The following is a 3572-nucleotide window of genomic DNA, read 5'->3' as shown; positions in this document are numbered from 1 at the left end:
TTATTAATATCTACGATAGTACTAAATTTACGTTTGGCAGAGGTTGGAAGTGGTCACCCAAAACCATTAAAATGATTCCGTGCGATTTCGCACTGTACAGTTTCACACAGTGCTCATTATCGAGCAATTTCGCACCGTCTTCTTTATCGGATTAATAATTCTGCAGGTGTGGTGCATTCTCACCAGGCCCGTAGCTAGGAGGGGGCGAGGGGGGGCTCAGCCCCCCTGTGGCTACATTCAGCTCCCCCTGAAACTTTCACCAGTGTTTTAAATGCTTCTATATAAAGAAACGAGCAATGCATGGAAACATTGTTTTTGTTTTATCGTATTCACACTTTGGCCACAAACTAAAGTTATGAGAAATACTTTGTCGGAAGCAACATTTCATTTATTTTGCCAACTACACTCCTTCAGTATTTTTATAAAAATAAACCAGATGGTTTTGTCTTCTTATTCTGTTTCAACCCGATTGTAGTTGGTATACAAAGAACGCCGTTGTCAGGCCTGGTGGTTTGTGCCATAAATAAGTCATCTTCGAATTCAAGGAGGAAGGTTAGGAACGGAGAGTTGCTGTTGTAAAATGAGTTGGGGGGGAAGCCACCAAACGAAAAGAGAATGAGAGGAAATGTTTTGTCTTTTTCCCCATCTCGCTAATTTTCATCGGCGTACAACAGAGGTTTGAAAATATAGATTTTTCATGGCAGTACAGTAAATCTACGATCCACAAGTACTTTCGTATGTAGGGTCAGTATAGTAGGCGGAGTGGCTGTTTTATTGCCCCTTCTACTGCCTCTCTTGGTGCCAGTCGGTAGCCATCAGATTTTCTTCGACATCAATAGATAACATTTGTTCATACGCGTAGTTCGTGTGCGTGCGTTAAAGAAGTCAATGTTCCGCAGTGGTGGGTGTTTGTGCTTTAGTGCCGCTCGGAGATACGCATAAGTTTGTGTCTTGGTGGAAGCTGTTTGAGTTTTCAGTGCATTAATGACTAATTACTTTTATAGTAATTAAGCGTCTGTTTTAACTGATTGCGTGCGCATCGTGATGTGTTTTGCGTTCTTTCTGCAAGCACAGTGAGTTTTTTTTTTTTTAATTAAGATTTCAGTGTAAAAATGGATAAATTTATAATACGTACGAAAGTCACTAGTGACCCCGTTGTTTCCGTTCCATCATCAGCGAATGACAAAAACAAGAATATCAGTACTATACCACAAGATATTTCAAAACCGGGGGAAAATATTAAACAAATAAAACTGGAATCTTATCCTCGGAATAAAGACGGACGATGCTTTCAAACGGAATTGTTTCAGAGATTTACGTGGTTGGAATATTCGCAATCCCGGGATGCTGCGTTTTGTTACGCTTGCAGACAGTTTCAACCTTACGGATGTAAAGAAGTAGCCTTTACATCTAAAGGTTTTAGTAACTGGAAGGCCGCTCTTGACAAATCAAAAGTAGGCTTAATAAAACATGCCGCAACAACCACACATATTGTTGCGATGAATATGTGGGCAGAGAAACAAAAGCGCACAGCTGTAGGGAAACCAGTGTCACTTTTAGTAAATGAAAGTGTACTTGAAAAAAATCAGTATTATGTAAAGAGCATCGCGGAAATTATTCAGTTCCTAGCTGTGAATGAATTACCAATGAGAGGGACTTATAATGTTGAAGAACACGAGAAACAGAGCCTCTTCCGAAATATGTTTGAATATACACTAAGAAAGGACGAGAAACTGGCCGATTGTTACAAACAAATTCCTCAAAATGCTTCCTATTTATCTCCGGAAATCCAGAATGATATAATTCAAGTGATGACAGATACTGTTCGAGAAAATATTGTTGATGACATTAACAGTGCAGATGTGCCATGGTTCACTCTATTGGAGGATGGAACACGTGACAAAAACAATCGAGAAAATATGGCTATTGGTATTCGATATGTAAAGGACGGAAAAGTTCGTGAGTCTATTTTAAGCATAGAAACTCTGCCATCTCTTAGTGCCGATTCCTTTGCCGATCTCACACTTAATGTTCTTCGGGACTATGGTTTAGATTGCACAAGACTGTTGAGCCAGTGTTACGATGGGCCTTCTGTGATGAGCGGGAAGAAGGGTGGAGTGCAAGCAATAATACAGCAACGACTAGGACGTGATATTCCTTACATACATTGTTTCAATCACAGATTGCATTTAGTAGTAATTAAATGTGTGAACGATATTCCTCTTGTCAAACAACATTTTGATCAGTGTGTCATGGTTTATACTTTCCTTAAAAGAAGTAAAATTGCTACTTTGTATGAAGGTCGGAATCTTGCTCGTCTTTTAGAACACCGTTGGTCAGGACATTTACGGGTAATACAAATAATTCGCGACGATTATATGGAAATATTGGAGGTGCTAAAGTTGGTTAAGAACGGGAATTTTAATGGGGATGAATTAGTAGAAAGTACTGGACTTATTCTGACTGTTGGGAAATTGCAGTTCCGATTTTGTTTATTATTGATGAAAAAAATACTTGAAATTCTTCATCTTGTTGATAAAATTCTCCAGTCGCATGAAGCAAGTTTAAGTACCGCACGAAATCTGGTTGATGCTGCTGTGGAAACATTGAACAATATTCGAAATGATGAAACGTTTCGAGATATTGTGGGTGAAGCAAATCACATGATAGAAGATACCCACATTGAAGAAGCTTGTCAACGCCCTTCAAGGAAAAGAAAAATAAGTACGTCACTACAGGATTTTGTTGTAGCAGAAACAACTGGTGCAAGGAATACAGAAGTTGAGTGTTTGCGACAGGTGTTCTACGAGTCGACTTATTTAGTTCCTATAGAAATTAACAGACGATTCCACAGTAACAATGCTTTGTTGGACGCAGTTACTTCAGCAGAAAATCTCGAGCTTCCGAAAACAGACTACTTATCTTCATTAGGAATTACCATACCGTCTAAAGAACTTGCTGTTGCAAAGGCGTATGTTAGCAAATGTAATTCTTCTGACGCCTTCAGTGAAATCTATAAGGTTAAAATGGCTTATGAAGATACTTATGCTCTACTTGCTTCTATCCGAACATTTGCATGCAGTACCGCGTTATGTGAATCTTAGTTTTCTGTGTTGACCCGCATAAATAGCCCAGAAAGACTTTCCATGAGTCAGAAACGATTGGCCAACCTGGTGTTTCTTGCGTTTGAAAAGAAACGAACTGCAAACATAGACATCATGAAAGTTCTGCAGAAGTTCAACGCAATGAAGAATAGGCGATTGCAGCTTTTTTAAGTCAAGTAAGTAGACGCATTTTCTTTTCTTTTCTTTTTTTTAAAGAATCTTGTAGTTTTACGGGCCACGGTTATGCCGAATAGGCTAAAGGGGACGGTGATGATGAGAATAAATGAATGAGCTAGTGGAATGAAGAAAGTGGAAGGAAACGGGAGAACCCGAGAAAACCATGCACACGGTGTTTGTCCACCACAAACTTCACTTGGCGTGAGCAGTACCATCATTTCAGATTTTGCTTTGGGGGGGGGGCAAGACCTCTTGATATATGTAAAATTTCGCGTTTTTCACTGATTACTA

General features: G+C 39.3%; 1 protein-coding gene across 1 annotated transcript; it reads left to right on the top strand.

Moving 5' to 3' along the window:
- The first annotated feature begins 1112 nt into the window (after positions 1-1112).
- On the top strand, positions 1113-3104 carry LOC145667603 (zinc finger MYM-type protein 1-like). The gene has a single exon (XM_081735066.1). It carries the CDS (start codon positions 1113-1115, stop codon positions 3102-3104), a length of 1992 nt encoding a protein of 663 aa, XP_081591192.1.
- The last annotated feature ends 468 nt before the right edge of the window (positions 3105-3572 follow it).

Source organism: Thermobia domestica, chromosome 13 (genome assembly GCF_964235325.1).
Source record: "Thermobia domestica chromosome 13, izTheDome1.hap1.1, whole genome shotgun sequence".
In the NCBI taxonomy this organism is placed as follows: Eukaryota; Metazoa; Arthropoda; class Insecta; order Zygentoma; family Lepismatidae; genus Thermobia; species Thermobia domestica.
The sequence above is the reverse complement of the archived record's forward strand: the minus strand, read 5'-3'. Positions and strand labels throughout refer to the sequence as shown.